The sequence below is a fragment of the Phocoena sinus genome, chromosome 2 (genome assembly GCF_008692025.1).
Source record: "Phocoena sinus isolate mPhoSin1 chromosome 2, mPhoSin1.pri, whole genome shotgun sequence".
Lineage (NCBI taxonomy): Eukaryota > Metazoa > Chordata > Mammalia > Artiodactyla > Phocoenidae > Phocoena > Phocoena sinus.
The window spans coordinates 39,235,454-39,257,129 of NC_045764.1; the positions used below are offsets into that span (position 1 = coordinate 39,235,454).

Genomic DNA, 21,676 nt, shown 5'->3' on the forward strand with positions numbered 1-21,676 from the left:
CCACTGGACCACCAGGGAGGTCCCTGGATGACATTCTTAAAAGGAGCAATCAGATGCTCTAGCTCCTTTCTTTAAGCCTACACTGCCAAATGACTGTCTCTTCCCCACCTCATCAAAAGGCTAGAGGTTTATTCTCTGGAGAAATTGCACCGTGCAGGCTCTGGTTTCATGTTCATGAGGCATGGCTGAGAGTAGGGATGAGACATGTCATGCTTAAAACAAGAATTAAGTGAAAATTGTCATACTGTTGGGGAAGACTCCTATCCCTCTTATCAGTTATGGCATCCAAGCTTATACTCCCCAGGCAGGAGATTAGAGATAAATTACTCAGGGAAACTGACCAACCCGAAGAAGAGACACTTGGAGGCCCCTCTTAAAACACCTAGGTCACCCTAAATTGATACCCACCTGTTATGAACCAGAGCTGCTCATAATTATCTGAATAGGTTATTGTGAAATGACTAGTTATTTTGGACCAAGGACTCAATTCTACTCTAGTCAGTCAGTGCCTGGTCACATTCCACATACCTAAATTGCTTCCCCAACCTTAGCCAGTTATGGAAAATATCTGCTTTAGGTTCTAATATAGATCAGACCAGAGTGAGTGGATGAATCAGAATAAGCATCACTGCCACTGGGAAAAACAAGCAAAGCAGACACCTAAATCAGTGGCATTGTATTTATACAGAATGACAGTAATTGATTAAAAATAGATGGATATTGATTTTCAGACAACTAAACATGCCTTTTTTTCTCTGGTTCACACAAATTTTCTGCCTTAACTAGCATCTCTATTCAGTATAGAAGGATTTTTGGGAGCAGAACATGGATCAGATCTTGCTTTTTTCATTTTGAAATGAATTGTTGTCTTTTAAAATTAACTTTAAAATTTAAGCAGATTATTATCAACTAGTAACAAAAACTGGGTACACTCAGTTAAAACATCAAAGAAGTCACTAGAAGGTAAGCTCCATGAGGGTAGGGATTTTTGTCTGTTATATACATTGCCATATCCACAGCACCTAGGCCAGTGTCTTTCATGTGGGAGGAGCATGTAAGATATTTGTTGAATGAATAATGTCATTAGGAATTAGAGGAGGCTATGTTTTCTGAAAATTTATTTCACAATGTACCTATAATTAAGTGAAATTGTAGGAAGCTCTGGAAGAGAAAACAAAAGGTTAAAGAGAAAGGTGGCATTCTAGCTTTGTTATCTTCAAAATTTTGCTTCATACCAGCAAAGATTTTGAAAAACTGTAGATACCCTCATGCATCAATTATTAAGTTAATCTTTAAACTTTTTACTGTTAAATTTAAATAGTTGCAAAGGATGCAATTTTCAGTGTATTAAACATTGACATTTTTAAAAAAAGCATTACAAGATATAATTGGCATATAACATTGGCTAAGTTGAAGGTAGCCAATGTTATATGCCATTTTAAATATATCCAAGGGAATCTAATACCATAGTAATTTAGTATTCTATTTCACATAAAAAGTACAGAGCAAGTACAGACTTCCCTGGTGGTCCAGTGGTTAAGACTCTGTGCTCCCACTGCAAAGGGCAGGGGTTCAGTCTCTGGTCAGGGAACTAAGATCCCGCATGCCGCATGGCGCGGCCAAAAGAAGAAAAAAAACATACAGAGCAAGTTATTCCTGTACTGTTTGAAATTTTATATTTTTCTTTTTCTTTTCAAATTCATATGTCTGTTCTATCTCCCCCAGAGAATTGTGTCCTAATAACATTTTATTAATCATCTTATCATACTTTGCTGCATTGAAAATACAGTGTACATATAAATCAAAATTATTTTTTATTTCTTGTGAACACATGGATTTGAATGCTCAATTTTACAGTTTTCAATAAACTTTTGGTAAAAATAAATGAAAATGGATTCTATTTTAGGTTAGAATAAATGTTTAAGAAAAAAATGGACATCAGGGATCATGAGTCACTTAAAGCCTTTATCTTAAAATATAGAGACCAAATAAAACAAACAGTATAAAAAATAAAGAAACAACATGGTAGTCACTGAAATAATTTAAACTATAAAAACAGGAACATTCCTAGAACAGTAATGCTAAGTGAGATGCTTTAGAAATTTAAACTTTGTTAGATATAGTTTAGGAACTCTCCAAGAAAGTAGAATACAAAGATGAGTAGGAAAATGGGAGAGAGGTGATAAAAATTTAGAGGATTTTCTCAGGAGGTCCAATATCTGGCTAATTTCAGAAGGAGCAGTAGAAAAATGAAGGGGAGGAAATCATGTACACAGTTTTCTTTTTCCTTTTTTTTTTAATCTATCTATCTATATATTTTGTTTTGTTTTGTTTTGTTTTGGCCATACGTGGGCCTCTCACCGCCGCGGCCTCTCCCGCTGCAGAGCACAGGCTCCGGACGCGCAGGCCCAGCGGCCATGGTTCACGGGCCCAGCCGCTCCGCGGCATGTGGGATCTTCCCGGACCAGGGCACGAACCCATGTCCCCTGCATCGGCAGGTGGACTCTCAACCACTGCGCCACCAGGGAAGCCCGCTAATCTATATATTTTTATTTTTGGCTGTGTTGGGTCTTCTCTGCTGTGTGTGAGCTTTCTCTAGTTGCAGCGAGTGGTGGCTACTCTTCATTGTGGTGTGAGGGCTTCTCATTGCAGTGGCTTCTCTTGTTGCAGAGCACAGGCTCCAGTCGGGTGGGCTCAGTAATTGTGGCTTGCAGGCTCTAGAGCGCAGGCTCAGTAGCTGTGGCGCACGGGCTTAGTTGGTCCGCGGCATGTGGGATCTTCCCAGACCAGGGATTGAACCCATGTCCCCTGCATTGGCAGGCAGATTCTTAACCACTGTGCCACCAGGGAAGACCCTAAACAGTTTTCTAGTACTGAAAAATATACATTTCCATGGGCGTTCCCTGGTGGCCTAGTGGTTAGAATTCCAGGCTTTCACTGCCGTGGCCCAGGTTCAATCCTTAGTTGGAGAACTGAGGTCCCGCAAGATGTGCGGATACACACACACACACACACACACACACACACACACACACACACACTCACACTCACACACTCACTCACTCACACACACACACACACTCTCTCTCTCTCTCTCTCTTCCAGATTGCCAAGGACCATCCAGTGGTGTGCTGGAGCTGGCTCATTCTGGCTTGTGAGAGCCAACTGTTAAAGTTTCAGGAGTTTCTGCAAGCTGTTAAACACAGCCATTATTAAAAATTAATTATTTTGGGGCTTCCCTGGTGGCGCAGTGGTTGAGAGTCCGCCTGCTGATGCAGGGGATACGGGTTCGTGCCCCGGTCTGGGAGGATCCCACATGCCGCGGAGTGGCTAGGCCTGTGAGCTATGGCTGCTGAGCCTGCGTGTCCAGAGCCTGTGCTCTGCAACGGGAGAGGCCACAGCAGTGAGAGGCCCGCATACCGCAAAAAAAAAAAAAAATTATTTTCTAATTATTAATTCATAATTGTTTTACTGTTGTACTCTTGAGGTTATTTGTATCTATTTTATCTGGTAAAAATATTATATAGTGATGTGCTACTGCTCATCTCTTGACAACTCTGCATTCAGTGATGTCACTTTGGTACCTTGAAATTGACCACAGCAGGAGGATTTACATCACAGAAATTGGCAGGCACTGCAAATCATGGCTTTTTTCCCTTCAGAGAAATAATTATTAAACTTATTAGCACATCACGGCTCCATCAAGTAACCAGTACAGTCAATAAATAAAAAACCCATACTGAGGCATATCATCATGAAATTTTAGAACACTGGGGATAAAGAGAAAATTGTAAAAACTTTCAGAAAGATCACATACATTTTATATATAAAAAATTAAGTCATTAGGGCTTCCCTGGTGGCGCAGTGGTTGAGAGTCCGCCTGCCGATGCAGGGGACATGGGTTCGTGCCCCAGTCTGGGAGGATCCCGCGTGCCGCGGCGCGGCTGGGCCCATGGGCCATGGCCGCTGGGCCTGCGCGTCTGGAGCCTGTGCTCCGCAATGGGAGAGGCCACAACAGTGAGAGGCCCGCGTACCGCAAAATAAATAAATAAGAATAGACCATAGGGGGATAGGGTAGAAGTTAGTAGACCATTGCAATGATCCAATAAATAAAATTGCTACCTTTTGTTCCTGACACTAGGATTTAAGTTCTTTTGTGCTCATTTATAGTATCCTAAGCACCTAGAAGAGTGCCTTGCCCATTCTAGGCTATCAGTAATAATTTGTTGGTCGAATAATGGTGGCTTGGATCAGGGTGATAACATTGGGGGTGGTAAGTAATTGTATTCTCAATGTATTTTGAAGGTAGAGCCCAGAAGATTAGTGGAGGATGGGATATGGGCTGTGAAAGAGCAAAGTCAAAGATGATTCTAACATTTTTGCCCCAGTCAACTTGTTGAGAGAGTGTTACCATTAAACTCTGATGGTGAAGCTTGTGGGTGGAGCAGGTTTAGGCGAGAAGACCAGAAGTTCTGTAAGTGGAGAGGCCTAGTAGTTTCTCTGAGGAAGGAGTGTCAGATCCTCCTGACAGGTCAAGTACAGTAAGGACTGATAATCAGCGATTAGAGTCATCAACATGGAGATCACTGGAGACATTGATGAGAGTCGTTTCAGTGAGATGGTGGGCGTGAAAGCCTCTTTGGGGTGGGTTTAAGAAAGAATGGGAGCAGAAGAGACAGTAGGAAAAAGTGCTTTGAGGAGTTTTACTGTAAAGGAGAGCTGAAAAATGGTGTGTTAGCTGGAGGGGCAAGTGGTGTTAAGTTTCTGCTTTTATTGATATTATTTTTTAAATGGGAGGGGAAAATGGCATGTTTGTTTGCAGATGGGACTGATCTGTACATAGGAGGAAACTGATGGGTTAGGAAAAGTTGGGGTGGGGGCAGAATTGGTTAAGTATATGAGGTCAGAGGATAGAACCTAGTGCCCAAGTGGATGGATTAGCCTTCTAGGGCAGCACATACAGTTAAATAGGTACAGATGTGCTAATGGGAGCTTTAAAAAGTTTTCTTCTCATTTCTTCTACTTGTCAGTTACGAAGAAGGCAGTGCCATTACGTGAGGATGAACATGGAGGAGGGGGATGAAATAGTCTTCTAAGTGAGTAGGAGACTCGCTGGACTGTGGGAATGCAGCATGAGTGTCCTGCAGCATTAAGGGCCCACGTGAATTTATGGATATAAATTTTGTGATTTTAATGATTGTGAAATTTAAGCTGGCTAAGGAAGGAAAAGAGGTCATGATGAAGGCGTAGGATGGCAAAAAGTTGGTAGAGTCAATGGAATTTAGGTCCCATTGGGTCTGAAGGATGTTGAAGCTGGGATGAGTAGAGGGAGTTAGCTGGAAAAGTAGGAGAGAAGATAGTTGGAGTCTGTGGTGCTGCACCCTGTTACAGGGGGGTGCAGTCATTGGTAAGAGTGAGATTGAGGATATGACCATTGGAACGAGTGGCTGAGGCAGAAAGGAAGTCCAGGAACTAGGAAGCCGTGGTGTTGGAAGGATCATCTCTGAGAATTTTGAAATTGTGAATTAAGAGAGGCGTAGTTGGACAGTGACAGTGAGCTAGGAGTTAATCAGGTGAAGACATCAGAGGGATGACTGCTTCATCTTTTCTTTTTTTTTTTGCAGTACGCGGGCCTCTCACTGTTGTGGCCTCTCCCATTGTGGAGCACAGGCTCCAGACGCACAGGCTCAGCGGCCATGGCTCATGGGCCCAGCCGCTCCGCGGCATGTGGGATCTTCCTGGACCGGGGCACGAACCCGTGTCCCCTGCATCGGCAGGCGGACTCTCAACCACCGCGCCACCAGGGAAGCCCACTGCTTCATCTTTTAGTTGTTGGGGAGCCTGGAGAGTAGAGGTGGTGGGTGCTGCCGGGGAATAGGAGCTGCTTCAGCCCGTGGATTGTCACAGAGGCTTTGATTTGTGGTTATCATGAAGCTGTGGGCCAGCCCCATCATTCGAAGCCAACTTTTGAAGCCAGTGAGTCAGGCAGTGTTGGAGTACTAGATCTTCACTGACAAAGGGCTGAAAGCCAAAGAGCCCAGGATCTTTGATATCAGCTCAAATGAAAGGGAAAGAAATAAGTTCTGTGTGGCCCAGGGTTTAATTTTATGATTTACACTGAGGCTGTGAAAATTACTGTCGAGAAATAATGGAAGAGCAGTGTTAACACTAGGCTTTCTTTTGGGGGAACTGAGAAGTGTTAATGTCCATCTAGCACTGCAGGCTAGCAGTGAAAACAAATCAAAACCCATCTAATCAATCTTTCTGGTCTCATCAAAGTTAACGAACATTCAAGTTTGTTTATTTATTGATTTATCTTTTGCTGCGTTGGGTCTTTGTTGCTGCGCGTGGGCTTTCTCTAGTTGCGGCGAACAGGGGCTACTCTTCGTTGCAGTGCATGGGCTTCTCATTGCAGTGGCTTCTCTTGTTGCGGAGCACGGGCTCTAGGCACGCGGGCTTCAGTAGTTGTGGCATGTGGGTTCAGTAGTTGTGGCTCGTGGGCTCTAGAGCGCAGGCTCAGTAGTTGTGGCACATAGGCTTAGTTGCTCTGCAGCACGCGGGATCTTCCCAGACCAGGGCTTGAAACCGTGTCCCCTGAATTGGCAGGCAGATTCTTAACCACTGCACCACCAAGGAAGTCCTGAACATTCAAGTTTTTTATTCCATTAGTTTCAGGGATGAGATGTTATATCGTATTTTCTCCCCTGGACTAAAAAAATTATTTTCCCCTTGATTGTTAAACTATATGATATGCTTCAATATAGAGAATAAAAGAAAAATCAAGCTGATAAACAGTTGACATATTTTCTAAGAAACTATAGGAAAGTGAAAAAGAAGGTTAAAAAAAAATCTAAAATGTCATTACACAAACACAACTATTACCATTTTGATGTTTTTCCACCAGTTTTTTTTTTTAAGGCATAAATTTGTGTGTGTGGTTTTTTTTGTTTTTTGTTTTTTTGCGGTACACGGGCCTCTCACTGTTGTGGCCTCTCCCGTTGCGGAGCACAGGCTCCCGGACGCGCAGGCTCAGCGGCCACGGCTCATGGGCCTAGCTGCTCTGCGGCATGTGGGATCTTCCCGGACCGGGGCATGAACCCGTATCCCCTGCATCGGCAGTCGGACTCTCAACCACTGCGCCACCAGGGAAGCCCCTGTGTGTGTTTTTGATCATACTATATATACAGATTGTAGCCTACTTCTTTTACTTACCATTATGATAAACATTTCCTCTTTTACCATATAATCTTTGAAAATTACGGTTTTCTATTAGGTTTTTAATTTTTCTCTCAATTTTTCATTGTCATAAACAGTGCTATATTGAACGTGCACAGGGATTTTTCTTCCTTAGGGCAAATTTCCAGAAGAATAGAAATACTTGGTCAAAGGGTATTAAATATAGTATTCATTATAATTGTGAGAAATAACTGCTCTATTGTTATTATTAATGATAAGTCAGGTAGGTGATTCTGTATCCATGTTACTGTTCTTCAAGATACTGGAGTTTTGGCAGAAGTATAAGTAGCAAGCTCCCAAACTTTATTTAAACAAAGAATGAGTAATTTGTCAAAAGGTTTGATGTAAGTTGGCTTATAACTGATCCCAAGAAGAGTCAGAGGCTGTGTCTGTTCAGGATTTTCTGCTCTGTGTAACTCCTTTTTAATGTAGTCTAAGGCTGCTATTTGGAGGAAATAAGTTTGAGTAGAAATATTTGTCATAGATTAGTCATACTGTTGTTAACTTTTGTAGAATATTTGCTAACTTTTCTAAAGTAACTTAATGTTCCCAATTTCTCACTCTATTTTTGCTTTTTGAGAATATTTGTAGCTAGGCAGATTTGTGATGTGTCAGAATTCAATATCTAGATTTTGTTTTCAGAATGAGTTGTTTTTAGACATATGTTTGTCAATTTAAAACCCAGTGCAGTTTGTGTGCCACTAACATAGCCTTCCTCACTGTTGCTTTATTTTAGGTTTAAAGACACTATTGTAAATGCCAAGTATGGAGGGCACACGGAGGCAGTACGCCGGCTGCTGGGTCAGCTCCCCATCAGCGCCCAGTCTTACAGTGGTAGCCCCTACCTTGATTTGTCTCTCTTCAGCTACGATGACAAGTGGGTGTCAGTCATGGAGCGGCCCAAGACTTGTGGAGATCACCCTATCAGGTACACCATCCCTGCTTCAGTTGCACACTGCCTGAGGAGGTTGCCTGCTTTCTCTTTCTCTGCTTCTTAAACATCATTTCACTGTGACTCTGTCCACTTGTACTCATGGGTTGAATTCAGAGGGTAGGCTGTTTCTATAATATGGTGGGTACTTTGATCATTCAGGTACTAATCTCATAAATTAATTAGTTCTGCTCTTTGCTTCTCATCAAAACATCAAATTCAGATAAGTGTTGTTCCCTTTTCAGGGTATCCAGAGAAGGAAACCATACTTTTCAATTTAATAATCTAATACCATTTCTTAACAGTGTTTATAATTGAGACTTAAATTTTATCCAGCTCAAATTATTTTATCCTCTCATGTTACCTAATAGAAACGATAGCAGAGACGGTTTGGGAAACAGGCAGGTTTTGGAGAAACTCATGCTTCCTCACTTGGAAGAATTTTGGAATGCAGATCACTGTATTATTGCTAGAACCTTGAAACTAATCTCCTGTAAGTAATGCCTTCCTCACGTATGTCCAATTCACAGACCCGCTTGTCTGTGCCGGGAGCTTGGGTGGTTCTGTGTGCTATAATAGGTACTAGGGAGAGGAACTGGCACCACTGCCACTAGTGGGGTTATTTCAAGGGAGGTGTGTTCCTGGAGCCCTGAGCTGGATTTTGGAAGGTCTTTTTCACATAGAAATAGTGGTAGATAGTATTTCATAATCCAGCTTCATTGTGTATTAAATAGGCTTGTGTAACATACTCTGAACACTTAATCACCATTTGTAATATATCCTTTGAGAAATTGCAGTCAGGTTCCAAAAGCCAGTTAAAAAAATTTTTTTATTATGGAAATTTTTTTTTTTTTTTTTTGCGGTACGTGGGCCTCTCACTATTGTGGCCTCTCCCGTTGTGGAGCACAGGCTCTGAACGTGCAGGCTTAGTGGCCATGGCTCACAGGCCCAGCCGCTCCACGGCATGTGGGATCTTCCCGGACCGGGGCACGAACCCGTGTCCCCTGAATCGGCAGGCAGACTCTCAACCACTGCGCCACCAGGGAAGCCATATGGAAATTTTTAAACATATTAAAGTAGAAGAGTATAATGAACCTCCCTGTACCCATCACCCTGCTTCAACAGTTATCACTTCATGGTCAGTGTTGTTTCATCTCTTTCCACCACCACTTCTCCCCTCCCAACTGCCACCCTGGACCATCACATCCCAGGTGTCATAGCATTTCACTTGTAAATATTTCAGTATGAATTTCTAAAAGGTAAGGACTTAAACATACAACCTTAATACCATTATTCCATCTTATGAAAATTAACAAAAATATATTAAGATCATCGATATCTGGTGAGTTTTCACATTTCCCTGTTGTCTTGTGCATAGTCTTTTTACAGTTTGTTCCAGTCCGGATCTAAACAAGGTGTGTATGTTGTATTTGGTTGCTATCCTCTTAAGTCTTTTTTATTCTATGGGTTCTGCTTCCCTCTTACTTTCTTTGCAGTGAAATAGTTGAAGAAACCAGGTTGTTCGTCCAGTAGTATTCACCATATTCTAGATTTTGCTCATTGCATCTCTGGCGTATTTACTGCCTTTCTCATTCCCCCATATTTCCTGTAAACTGGTAGTTAGATTTAGGAGCTCAAACAGCTCACTTTAAATTATAAGCCCTTTGTGTGCTGGGGACTATGTGGGTAAGGTGAATGTGTTTTTCACACATGAAAGCAGATAATTGGCCTCATTTGATATTGTCACGAAGCACGAGATACATTTCTCTCCTTTTTTACTTCCCTGCCTTTCTGATTTGAAAAGATTAAACAAATCTGGAAATGCCATTGACCCTGACTTAAAAGATTTTTCTTGTAATTCTTTATTTTTACTTTAAAATGTAGGGATATAAAAGTCATTTGTAGAGGTAATGCCATTACTCTAACACTCATTGTATATTCCATTCTAGTCTTTGCCAGTATGCATGTTTACGTTTACACAGTTGTAATCATGGTTGGCATGATACTTTGTAGCCTGCTTTTATTTAATAAACATTTTTCCATATTGTTACATAGTCCTCACAGTTACAGTCCTAATGGTGGCATATTATTCCATCAAGTAGATGTACCATAATTGATTTAACTATTTCCCTATTACTGAGCATTATTCTCTCTGCATTTTTACATTAGAGATAATGCTGTAGTAGGCATCTTTATTCATGTCACTATTTACTGCATTTAAATTAAATTCTGAGGATATAAGTTCTTAGAAATGGGATTGTTGAGTCAAGGGGTATGAATATCTTTACGGCTAGTATATATTTGCTTCCCAAAAGGGAAATTATAGAGCTCTTTATTTCAGAGCTCTTTATTTTCTAGAACTTCCCCCAGTTCAGCCCCGACGCTGCTGATCATCTCTAGTTCCCAAGTTCACAGGGCACTTATTTTGCATGTGGGAAAAAGGCATTTATTTAAGTATTGGGATGGATGGAAGCATCTTTATTCTTACTGCGTTAGATGAAAAAGTAAAAACTACTTAGTATTTTGTATTTGTGTGTGAAAAAGAAGAACCTTCTAAAGGAATTTATTCTTAAAAGTGAAAAACTCAAATATAGGCCTAGATCTGCCCTGTTCTATAGTAGCTACTAACCTCATGTAGCTGTTGAGCACTGACATCACTAACATGTGACTAGTCCAAGTTGAGATGTGCTCAAGTGTCAACACACATCAGATTTCAAAGGCTTAGTACAAAAAAAATTTTTTTTAGTATCTTTTATATTGATTATAGGTTAAAATGATAATATTTTAGATACCAATACTGGGTTAAATAAAATATTATTAAAATTAATTTCACCTTTTACTTTGTTTAATGTGGCTACCTGAAAATTTAAAATAACGTATGTGGCTCACATTTCATTTCCAGTCCTGTACTAGGCAATCTTGGGCAGGTAGCTACTGGAAAAGGGGAGGCTGTAGTTAAGGCTGTAACTAAGGGTCATCTTGGGAAAGAGAAATGACCCAGTGACTCAGGACAGCACAGGGAAGTTCATAATCACCCTGCCCGTAAAGTGAGCTGATCAGACAAAGGTGATTTTGCAGTTCCAATAACCTGGGGCTGCTGTTAGAGGAGATGTCATCAGTGAGGTTAAATAACGAGTTGGCACGTTTTCCTGCTGTTCAGGTTTCAAGATGGTGGTCAGTATCTGTCCCATCCTCTCCTTCTCTCTTGTTCTGTTTAGGTTCTATGCCCGGGACTCTGGTCTGCTCAAGTTTGAGATTCAGGCAGGCTTACTGGGCCGTCCCATCAACCACACGGTGCGACGCCTTGTTGCCTTCACCTTCCACCCTTTCGAGCCTTTTGCTATCTCTGTGCAGAGGACTAACGCTGAGTATGTTGTCAACTTCCATATGCGACACTGCTGCACGTAGGTGCCTCACCAGAGTGGGTCATCCGGTCTTCCAAGACTCTGCCTCCTTCATATCTCAGTGGACCGTAAAGCAGAAGCTCCTGACTCTCAGCCTTGTCGGTTCCAGACTGTATACCTCAGATGGGGAGAGCCAGGTGGCTCAGCCTGACGGAATTTTTTTGTCGTACACAGTACAACCCGATCGACTTAAAGTCCTCTTGCCTTTTCCCTGTGGGAATGCCCAACATTAATTAAGTCCATTTAAGTTTTTTTTATTTTGCATTTTATTGCTATGAAGATGAGAGCATTACACCTCTGCCTCCTTCATGTCACTTCTTTGGCATTATGGTATGCAGCCTGAAGCAGGTAAATCTTGTTTACTCATGAGAAGTGTGTACATCTTTCCACTTAGCCAATAGTAGGGCTGTCTTTATAAGAAAAAAAAAATAAAGCCTTGGTATTTTCTTACTTAAATATATCCTGTTTAATGACTGCCTTATGTTCTGATCTCACCAAATGTTTTTCAAATACATGAGTTCCAGGAAGGACTGTGAAAGGGACTAGAGGCCATAGATCCAGCAGCTGCTCTTGGGAGGACTAAGTGGTGTGTGCCAGCGTGGAATACAGCTATCTGCCGGGATTGTTTCCTTCCCTCGGGTGTTCTCCTGGTAATTGTTACAGCTGGAGGAACTGGGCATAATTGCACATCCTCGTGGGGAAGCACGCTCCCATCTGCACCATCTGCGTTGTGCAGGTGTAAGAGTGAGCGGTTCTTACTGCCACAGCAGAAACAAACACTGTGCAGCACTTACTGTAATTTGGGTAGTGGGAGCTGGCAAGCTCCAGGTGTCCCTAAAGAGATCAGACAGGTTGTTCCTGGACGGCTGAGCCATCACTGCTCTCCTACAAACACCTGCCAGCCACCAGTCAGCATCCTTCTGTCACTTTCTCAGCCTCCTCCACAGGACTTGTCAGGATGTTTATGTTTCATCTTCATACTGTGCCCACCATTTATGTAGTAAGCTTGTTTAGTAGCCTTTGACTTTGAAGGTAGCTTTCAGAGCAGGCTGGGAAAGGAGCCGTGGATGCAGACAGCTGGATCCTATATCCCTCTACCGTCTAGGTACTGACTTCCCTTGGGAACATAATAAATGTGATATGAGATGCTGAGCCCCACCAAAAACAGTTCAGCTTATTTCATAATCTTCAACTTCGAACAGCTAAATTAATTCTCATTCAGCATTCAACATAAGATTTGAGCACCTACTGTGTGTCAGGTAGATGCTGTGCCAAGATGTTGAGGGTGAGGAGAGAAATAGGCAAATAGAATTATAATGCAAAATGGTAAAAGCCCCAATAGTGTATATCTGGGAACAGTGGAGGGGGCTGAAGGAGAGGCAGAGAAGGAAGGCTGTACTGGGGAAGGGACACTGAAACTGGGTAAATGGGAATCTGTCATGTGAACCAGGGCAGAGGACATTTCAAGGAGAGATCCAGGATGTGCAATGGCATGGAAGCATCAGTAGGGCTGTCACGGTTGTGAAACGGTGAATAATCTAATGGCTACAGCAAAAGATGTGTGGGGGGCCCAGGGCAACAGGACTGAGTCACGAAGAGAAACCTTGTGCACGGTGCTAGGGTGTTATGCAATGGAAGGCATAGTATGAATTTCACAAAGATAATTTTCAGCGGTCTGGAAGGTGGCTTGGAGGGAGTAGAGATAGGCCAGACAAGTCAGTGGTAATCCAAAGGGAGAGCTTGAACACTATCACTGGCCATCTGGATGGATGAAATACTGAAGCATTCTCCCAGATTCTATGTAGGTCATGAGGAAATCAGGGTCCCAAAGCTGTCACATGTTTGTGGAACTGAGTGAACCTTTTTTGGTAGAAGCCATTTACCTGTAGCTTTTTCTTTGTACCAGGTTGCGTGATTGTACCTGAAGACTTGGCAGAGCAGAAAGAGCACAGAGTGTAGAGTTACTCGGGCCTCACTGTGAATCCTGGCTCTTCTGCTCATTAGCTGTGTGACCAGTGGGCCAATTTCCTAGCCTTTCTGAGGCTTAATTTACACTTCCCTCCACCTTAGTCATGCATTCCCTTGGTCATATCTTAGATCTTTTCATCACCTCTAACTGCTGAGCAATCCTCATATACTTTTCTTGTCTAATTTCCCACTCCCTGAAATTGCTGTTTTCATTTCTTCGTTTCACGTCTTCATTTCTCTTTAAAGCCCCTCCTTTGATTTCTCACTGATCACCTTGCCACCTACTTCATGGCAGAAATAGAAATGATCAAGTGGGGATTCCTTATCTTTCCTTTACCATGTCAACCATGTGACTTGCCTCTATGCCCATTCTCTGCCTTTCCTCCTGAATGAAATAGCCCTGCTACTATAAAAGGCCAACCCCTCCACCTCTTCACTGAATCCTGTCTCCTTTTGACTTCTCAAGGTCTTTGCTCTTGCAATTATTTTCTCTCTCCTCCATCTTTCTCTTGCTAGGTCATTCCCATTAACATAAAGATATGTTCGAGGATGTTTCTTCTTTAAAAACTCCTTCTTTGGCCCCATTTCCCCCTTTAGTTACTGCTCATTTCTCTGGGACCTTCACAGAAAAACTTCTCAGAAGAGTTGTACATGTTTTCACTTCCCCACTTTTTTCCTCAACCCACTCTGATAGATTTCTGTCCCCATTACTCCACTGAAGCTGCCCTTGTCTGAGTCACCAGTGATTCCATGTTGCTAATACAGTGCTCACCTCTTGTCCCTCTCTTAGGAAGGCTCCTGACATTAGGCATAATTGATTTCTCTGTATATCAAGAAACACTTGGTTTCTAGGATAGTACGTATTTTTGGTTTTCTTCCTGTCTTACTAATTGTTGCTTCTTTTTTTTGTTTTTTAAATTTTTATTTATTTTTGGTTGCATTGGGTCTTTGTTGCTATGCGTGGGCTTTCTCTAGTTGCGGTGAGCAGGGGCTACTCTTTGTTGTAGTGTGGCAGGTTTCTCATTGTGGTGGTTTCTCTTGTTGCAGAGCATGGGCTCTAGGCACGTGGGCTTCAGTAGTTGTGGCTTGCGGGCTCAGTAGTTGTGGTGCACGGGCTTAGTTGCTCTGTGGCATGTGGGATCTTCCCGGACCAGGGCTCGAACCCATGTCCCTTGCACTGGCAGGTGGATTCTTAACCACTGCACCACCAGGGAAGTCCTTAATTGTTGCTTCTTGGTCCTGCTTGCAGGCTGCTTCTCTGCTCTATCTTTAGATGTTGCAGTGCCCAGCCCTTGGCTTTGGATCCTCACCTCTTTTTCTCTATATATTCTTTCTTAAGTTGATTTCATCCATTCCATGGTTTTAAATTCTAGGTATAAGCTGATGATTCTCGAAATGATAATTCTGGCCCTGACCCCTTCCTTGAACACCAAATTCATATATCCCATGGCTTATGTGGCCTCTTCATTTGGAGATCTAACAGGCATTTCAGAACTAGCATATTCAGAGCAATGCTCTTGATTCTCACCTCCACCTCCAACCTGTTTTTCCTCCAAGATTTCCCAAATGACTTCAGTGTCTACCCATTTACTAGAGGCAAAAACTTAGGAATTATTCTCAGTTTTTCTTTTTTCCATCCCCCACATATATGACTTCACTCTAGGGGTGTGCCCTGAGCAGTCTAAACCAATCATGGTAGTCCTATACTCCTTGATAGTGACTAGAACTAGACTAAGACCAGTCAGTATAAGGGGTTAGTTTAGGAATATCATGTGACTTAGTTCAGGTCAATGATACCATGAGATAAAGGTTTCTGGGGCTTCTGGGGAAACATTTCTCTTTAGAATATGTTAGTGAGGAAACATGTAGCCCATATTCTTACCATGCAACACCCTATGATCATATTCAGTAAGAATCAGCCTTAGGATGAAGCTGGGCTTCTGGATGGGAAAATGAAGAGGAAAGAACCTGAATCATAGATGACACAGTTGGCTGATTCCGACCCAACCCTGAAACCCACCCTACATCTGGATTTCCAGTTCGGTGAGGCAGTAAATTTCCTTACTATTTAGGCCACTTTGAATTAGATTTTCTGTTTCTTGCAGTTGAAAGCAAATTAATAGATGCAAAGAGAAAGGCAGGTCGCCTGTGGAAAGAGTCATGAAATTCCTGCTGTCTGGGGACCTTCTTAGATTCAGTTCCAGTGTCCGTGAGGCCCAATTATGATTCCTAGTGGATTTCTGTAAGATTTCTGGCTCTCCTGTGCAGGCATCCCTGAGCTGGCCTGGCTGTTTCTTGTACCTAAAAGGATTATAGTTAAAATGGGAGGTAAAGCACTCAGCCCACTGAGTACTTGACCCATAATTTGTTCTCAACCCCTATGTGTTTATATTAACTTTGTTTCTAAAGGATTTAAAGCTGCTTTAAGTAAATCCTAGTGTCTTCTCTCCACAAATGTTCATCCAATAAATCTCGAGAATCTTTGGAGAAACAAGTTCTTTGAAACCAAAATGTTTAAGAAAAGCAGAGACTTCAGGGGATATACCTTTCAGATTAAATACCTCTGTCCTCTCAGCCCTACTCGGCAGGGAGCTGGCATGTCAACAGTCAGTTTGAAGCTGCTCTGGACCTTTGAGAGAAAACTTCCATTTAAATTTAGCAGAACCTCTTTCATTTAGAGTCCTTACAGAGAAGCACATATATCAGTGAAAAGCCTAAATTAGATAATTTTTAAAAGAACGGTAGCTTCATTATTTTCAAGTACACAGAGTAACTCCATGTCAGCCATGAAGTGTTCCTTTGTAGAAGCCCTTAGGGACTTTCCTTAATGAGTAGATTATAATTATTGGTAATCAGCATAATGGTTCTCTGCAGTGTGTGCTTCCAAAGCAATGGAGCGTATTAAGTGGTTTTGATGTTCTGGGGGTAATTTTGTTTACAACATTAATCTGCTCAGTGTATACCCTTTATAGCTATAACCCTCTGTTGTTTAAAAAAAAAAAAAATTCTGAAGGCTCTCTCCATCGTACAGCATTTGATTATCAGAGGCAGAAACAATGTAGGAAGCAGAGAGATGCATAGTAGGACTCAGATTCTTTTTTTTTTTTTTTTTTTAAGATTTTTTTGATGTGGACCATTTTTAGTCTTTATTGAATTTGTTACAATATTGCCTCTGTTTTATGTTTTGGTTTTTTGGCCACGGGGCATGTGGGAATCTTAGTTCCCAGACCAGGGATCGAACCTGCACCCCCTGCGTTGGAAGGCGAAGTCTTAACCACTAGACCACCAGGGAAGTCCCAGACTCAGATTCTTTACAGAGCATGCTCTGATAGAATTATGAGAACAGATCGGGCTTGCAAATGAGGTCTGTGCTACTAGCTTTGTAGCCCTAGGGTTGATAATAAGAACTTGACCGAAGTCTCAGTTTATCCTCCTCTAAAATGGGGATAATTTCTCATTTGCAGGGTTGATGCGAGCACTAAATGAGCATTAACTAAACACTCCTCCTTTCCTCGGTGACCAAGCAACAAGAGCTTGCCCTTCTCCAGGTCCAGCCCTGATCACCCACAGGAGACTGGTGGCATTACCTCTGTCCCCACTTACCCAGGTCTGAGAAGATCAGAACATCCCTAACCCTCTTTGCAGCCAGACACATTGGACAGAGGGAGCTTCATTTGCCACGAGTTTGTTGTTGTTGCTGTTGTTTTTTGCAGTACGCAGGCCTCTCACTGTTGTGGCCTCTCCCATTGCGGAGCACAGGCTCTGGACGCGCAGGCCCAGTGGCCATGGCTCACGGGCCTAGCCGCTCCGCGGCGTGTGGGATCCTCCCGGACCAGGGCACAAACCCATGTCCCCTACATTGGTAGGCGATTCTCAACCACTGCGCCACCAGGGAAGCCCTGTTGTTGTTTTTGATCGTTCGCATTTAGTAAGGGCTTACCATGGACCAGAAGCTCTGCTAAGCACCTTACATGGGAAGGTATTTACCTCACTGCATCAGTTCTGGGATGCATTTTTCAAAATCGGAGTGTATCTAATTGGCATCTTGTGAGTGTCAGTCAGGCAGCAGTTGTGACGTCACTGCTGTCACCACCTGTGCATGTGCACGTTGAGCATGCTCTTCATATTGTCATCACTTCTGTCAAGTAATATGCATTATTGATGCCACATATGTTAAATGTATGTGCTGTGTAAGATGTCTTCCAAAAGAATGCACTGTGGTTTGATATTACAATGAAAGGTTATTTTGTACTCAGAAAGGTACAGAAGCAGAGCAGTGGGGTTCATTTCAGTATTAGTGAAGCAAAGTTTTGCCATTGGAGGAATGAACGTGAGGCTGTATTTTTTGCAAAGCAGCAACTAAGTGCTGCTTAGAACTAAAGAAAGAAAGATCCACACTAGTAATTGAAATTTTACTGACATGCTGAGATTGGTGTGAAAGGTTTGCCTATCAAACACCAAGCAAGGTAAATGAATGAAGGGGAAACTGTTCCATCCTTTGGAATAAATGGAAGAATTTCTTAACGTAGTGAGAGGTCTAGTGTGACCGTTTCATGCAGATCACAGGACTAATCATTAAGGTGTGAACCAACTTGTCAGAAACTTCATGCTGACTTTGAGCAGAAGCTGATTAGCTTCTAGGGATATGTGATTCAATATAGGAAGAAAATGAAATTAGACATGAGGTCAAATAGGAAGCACTGATGAAGCTAGGTATTCTTCATCATGGCTTGGATGCCTCCAATCTAAAAAAGGCCTAAAATGCTCTTTGAATAGGTGTACATTTTAAGAGTATTGAGATTTGTTTTAATCAGTTATGGTAAGACACACAGACATGGAGATGACTGTCATGAGGGAAGTTTGTTATACTCAGAAGTCACTAGAAATAGGAAGCATGGCATAGGGAAGCACCCGGGTCAATCAGGAGTCAGAGAGAGTGAGGGGAAAATGTGTGCAAGAGCCTCTAGGGTGGTTTTTACAAGAAGGAACAGGCAAGTCAGAGTGAATAGGCTTGGGATTGGCTAATTTGAATAATTTTGGTGGGCTCTGGGACAAAGGGCTGTCACTAGTTGTCTCATATCAGGCCCTGGGTGATTAGGGCAGCTGGATAATGCCAAAGGAGCTGGTTAGGTACTGACTCTGGATTGGTGTGTAATGAAAGGCACACTCCCAGGCAGGTTGTTTGCTAACCCTAGGAATTAGCTAACCCTGGGAGGGGCATTCCCTACAGGGTCAGCAAGGCCCCAAGATGTCAAAACATCAGAAAATAAAAGGCATGGTTCATACTGTACAAAATAGTAATTGCAAGTAATAAAAAGCATTGCCATGGTTGAATTATCTGGGTTCTTTTTGTTAGTGATACATTGTGGTAACCAGCCTCCAAGATGGCCCACAGTGATCTTATCTCCTAGATTCATGCTCGTGTGTAGTCCCCTCCCAACATTGTATTTGGATTGGTCTGTGTGAGCAGTAAACACAGCAGAAGTGGTGGTGTGTCACTTTCAAGGCTCTGTTACAAAAGACATTTCAAGGCTTGGCTTTTGCATCTACCTTGCCCCTCTTGAATCACTCGCTCTGGGGGAACCAGCTGCCATATCATGAGGACATGCAGATAACCTCCTGGAGAGGCCCACTTGGCAAGGAAATGAGGCTTCTTCCTCACTCAAAATGTGCGTGTGACTTTTTAGAAGCAGATCCTCCAACCCCAGTCAAGCCTACAGGTGACTGCAGCCTCATGGAAAACCCTGGTTGGCTTATTTCATTCATTTATTAAACACTTATGGAGGACCTACTAAATGCCAGGAACTAGGAATATAAGATTGTGTAAGTCATAGTCCCAACCTTTGAGTTTCTAGTCTGGTAATGTCTTCGGATACCGATCTCCTTCTCTTTGAAAGAAAGAAGGTGTCTTGCCCTCTTCCCGGCTCACCCACCCCACCATCAGTAAAGTGACCAGGTAACCAGTCTTTGAGTGTGTGGAGTTAGGATGGAAAAACTGAGTGGTGGACTGCTTTTTTGTGGGAGTCCACTGTTTCTCCTTGTTTCATTAACTCTCTGATGATGAAGTTCTGTCCCCTGCAGGCAGCGTTACAGTGCCCCAGGAGAGCTGTTGAAACTGCCGCCTGGCAGTAAGTAGTACACGGTAACTCTAATAGCAGAAGCGGGTTTCCTGGCTGGTCCCGTTCGGCTTCCTGAGACTGGAGATTGCCTGGTCTTCAACTACCCTTTCTCTTCCAAGCTTAGTATTTAACTTTCCAAGATTAGAAGAAGAGGCTGTCTCTTATCCTTAGTAAATTGTTGAGAGAATAGAGAGGGGTCTATATTTCTACTAAAAGAAAAGAAAAAAAAAGGATGGAAGGATGGAAATATTCTGAACCGAGGAACAAAGAAGTAAAGGGTAATTTTCAGGCTTCCCTCAACAGCTTTTGTTGGGCGTTATGAGGTTTGAAATATGTCCTTATGGAGGAATGTGTTACTCAAAATAAATTGCTTCTAGATTGTTTTTCCAAGTCAATATTTTAAACTTTAAATGTCATTCCATTTATGTTTTTTTAAAAATAAAGTTTATCTGAAAAGTTCTCAACAGTGTAAGTTAGGGTAAAAGTTGTAGTGGGCATGCTAGAATCTTGATGGAGATTCCTTTTGAAAAGACAAGTCTGTATCATTTTTATTGAGAAAATGAAAAAATGCATATGTTTTCACATTACAAACTGCGGAGACATTAAAAAAAAAACCTTATCTGATGAGGTTAAGCAGAAGACACAGGGATTCATAACTGGAATACATCCACTCAAAATCCTAGAGGGAGAGGGGATTTTCCTGGTTATCAAGTAGGGAGATGACTTTTGGAAGACTGGAAAACATTTTGTTAGAAAGATGGCAAGTTTCATAAAAAAGACTTAATGGAGAAAGTTGGAGAAGGAACATTTCTATGAGTCTCCTGAAGAGAAGATTCAGGGAGGGGCAGGCAGTAAGTGCCAAGGTCGGAGAAAGATAAGGGACACAAAATGGGCCTGTAATTGCTGAGGTGCCATTGTCTTCTAGATTTCTGTTTATATTTTGCAGTGAGTAAGCCCCTTTTAAGAAGGGGAAAAAAAAAACCTCCATAAAATTGAATACATACAAATGAAAACTTGGCAAAAAATATCAAAACAAAATCAAATGGCAAATGACAATCCATTTATCAAAGGATTAATTTCCTTAGCTTAAAACATTTAAAAAATATATAATAAAAAGATGAACAATCCCAAAGAAAAGATGGGCACAGAATATTATTATCAGGGTGTTCACAGGAAAAATAAATACACGTGGTCAACAACTATGAAAAATGCTTATAATATTTATTTTTCACCCATCAGATTAGCAAAGGTTAAAAATGTTTGATGACCCAGTATTGTCAAGAAGGTAGGGTGCTCTCACCCACTGTTAGTGGGAGAGAAAGTTGATTGAGATTTCTTGAAAGACAAAGAGTAGTGTCTTAATAAATGTGCATATCTTTTAGCCCAGTTAAATTCTGTGTTAGTAAGCCAAAACGTGTGCATATGTGACCAAGGTATATGCCTAAGGCTTTTCATTGCGATTTTTTATTATGAAAAAGTGGAAACTACTAAATGTGCATCAGTAGAGATAGACTAAATAAATTATGAAATGTCCCTAAAATGGGGTCTGATACACCTGTCAAAAATAATGAAACAGATCCATACATATTGATGTGGAAAGCTCTCTGAGACATATTAATTGAACAAGTGTGTTTAGTGTCATGCTATTTTTTATAAAAAAGAAAAACGACTAAAATCTGAAATGAAATTGAAATCAATAAAGACATAAATACATACATGCTCTTAGAGCCGTAAAACATTTTTGAAGGCCCACAGAAGACGTTGTTAACGATGGTTCTCTGTGGAGAGTGGGCCTGGGGGTGAGGGAAGGTGGATATTTAATTTTTACCTTATCCCCTTTATCTTTGTGATCCTTTTACTGTAAACATGTATTATTTAAAATTTTTTAAAAGAGTTTTTTCCTAATTTGTAACTGGTAAAAAACACGTGACATGAAATTTACCATCTTAGCTATTTCTGAGTGTACAGTCGAGTAGTGTTAAGTACATTCACATTGTTGTACAGCTTATCTCTACAAC

General features: G+C 41.8%; 1 protein-coding gene across 10 annotated transcripts in view; it reads left to right on the top strand.

The window, feature by feature from the left end:
- DET1 (DET1 partner of COP1 E3 ubiquitin ligase) overlaps window positions 1-21,676 on the top strand; it is a 59,134-nt gene that overhangs the window by 12,281 nt on the left and 25,177 nt on the right. For 4 of the 10 annotated variants that reach the window (XM_032620741.1, XM_032620748.1, XM_032620731.1 and 1 more), the window contains exon 5: window positions 7,973-8,164. In XM_032620741.1, coding sequence (XP_032476632.1) covers window positions 7,973-8,164 — 192 coding nt within the window. Of the gene's footprint in view, window positions 1-5,624; window positions 12,030-21,676 lie in introns of those variants that run through there. The other 6 variants (XR_004348152.1, XR_004348155.1, XM_032620773.1 and 3 more) reach the window with 4 other exon arrangements.